Source organism: Octopus bimaculoides, chromosome 21 (genome assembly GCF_001194135.2).
Source record: "Octopus bimaculoides isolate UCB-OBI-ISO-001 chromosome 21, ASM119413v2, whole genome shotgun sequence".
NCBI lineage: Eukaryota > Metazoa > Mollusca > Cephalopoda > Octopoda > Octopodidae > Octopus > Octopus bimaculoides.
In genome coordinates, this window is record NC_069001.1 from 35,676,000 (window position 1) to 35,677,136 (window position 1,137).

The 1,137-nt window shown below is 35.0% G+C and overlaps 1 protein-coding gene across 1 annotated transcript in view; it reads left to right on the plus strand.

Moving 5' to 3' along the window:
- Positions 1-62: 62 nt before the first annotated feature.
- The window catches only part of LOC106875053 (neuron navigator 3), a 629,108-nt gene continuing 628,033 nt past the window's right edge, over positions 63-1,137 (plus strand). The window contains exon 1 of the mRNA XM_052975568.1: positions 63-553. Within this exon, the coding sequence (XP_052831528.1) occupies positions 491-553 (63 nt within the window). The 5' untranslated portion in view covers positions 63-490. The remainder of the gene's footprint in view (positions 554-1,137) is intronic.

The window sequence follows — 1,137 nt, forward strand, 5'->3', positions numbered from 1 at the left end:
CCGCACCCCCACCCAGCGCCGCCCTACCTCACCCTACGCCCTTCCCCACCACCAACCAACAAACCGACCAACCAACCAGCCAGCCATCCAACCGCCTAACCAGCCAACCAGCCTACCAACCTACCAGCTTCATTTAGCTTGTTGATGTTTTCTCTGGATAGGATTATTGTACCTGTTATGAGATGTTAATAAGAAGACAACAAGGAATATACTTAACTTTACCACTGTTAACACCCTGATTATTATTATTATTATTACTATTATTATTATTATTATTATTATTATTATTATTTATGATTTATGCCATTTGTTGAAAGCACAAAAGGAAACTAACATACAAACATCATCATAAGAAGAAAAAAATAATCTAAAAGGCCCTCAAAACAAAAATATTTAAATATATACACATATACATATACATACATACATATATATATACATTATATATTTAGAATATATATATATAAATATATATATATATATTGTAATCATGGTTCTGGAATATGTTGTAAGTGTTTGGGAAACTGCAGAGCCGGAGGTTTATGATTCACAGGTAAGTAAGAAAAGAAGTGATGGAATTTATTGTTGATTAAGATCCTTGTTGGTGTTGTTGTTGTTGTTGTTGTCATTTGTTCATTTGTTTGTTTACTTACATCCCCCTCCCCTCCCCCCCACACATCTCTTGACACCTTCTCGTATATATACACCGGTTCTGGTTCTGGTCTGGTCTGGTTTTTGCCTGGTGTGGTCCGATCTGGCCCGGTCTGGACCGGTCCGGTCAACTCAAACTTGTTGGAATAGTCCCATGACTGAAGATGTTCCAAGTGTAATTGTCCCTGTCTTTTGGCATGTGTATGTGTGTGTGTGTATACATGCACATTCAGACACACGCACATATATATATTATTATTATTATCATTATATATATATATATATATATATATATATATATACTATTATTATTATTATTACACCAGTTGAGCAATTGTCATACTGAACATAAAAACAAACATTAATACAATATATGTATGTGCCTGTGTGTGTATGTGTGTGCGTGTGGTGATTAGAACACAGAATATTGTATTAATTACCTTGAGAAGTACCTCCATATGAGAGGACCTCTAAAGGTAAACAATG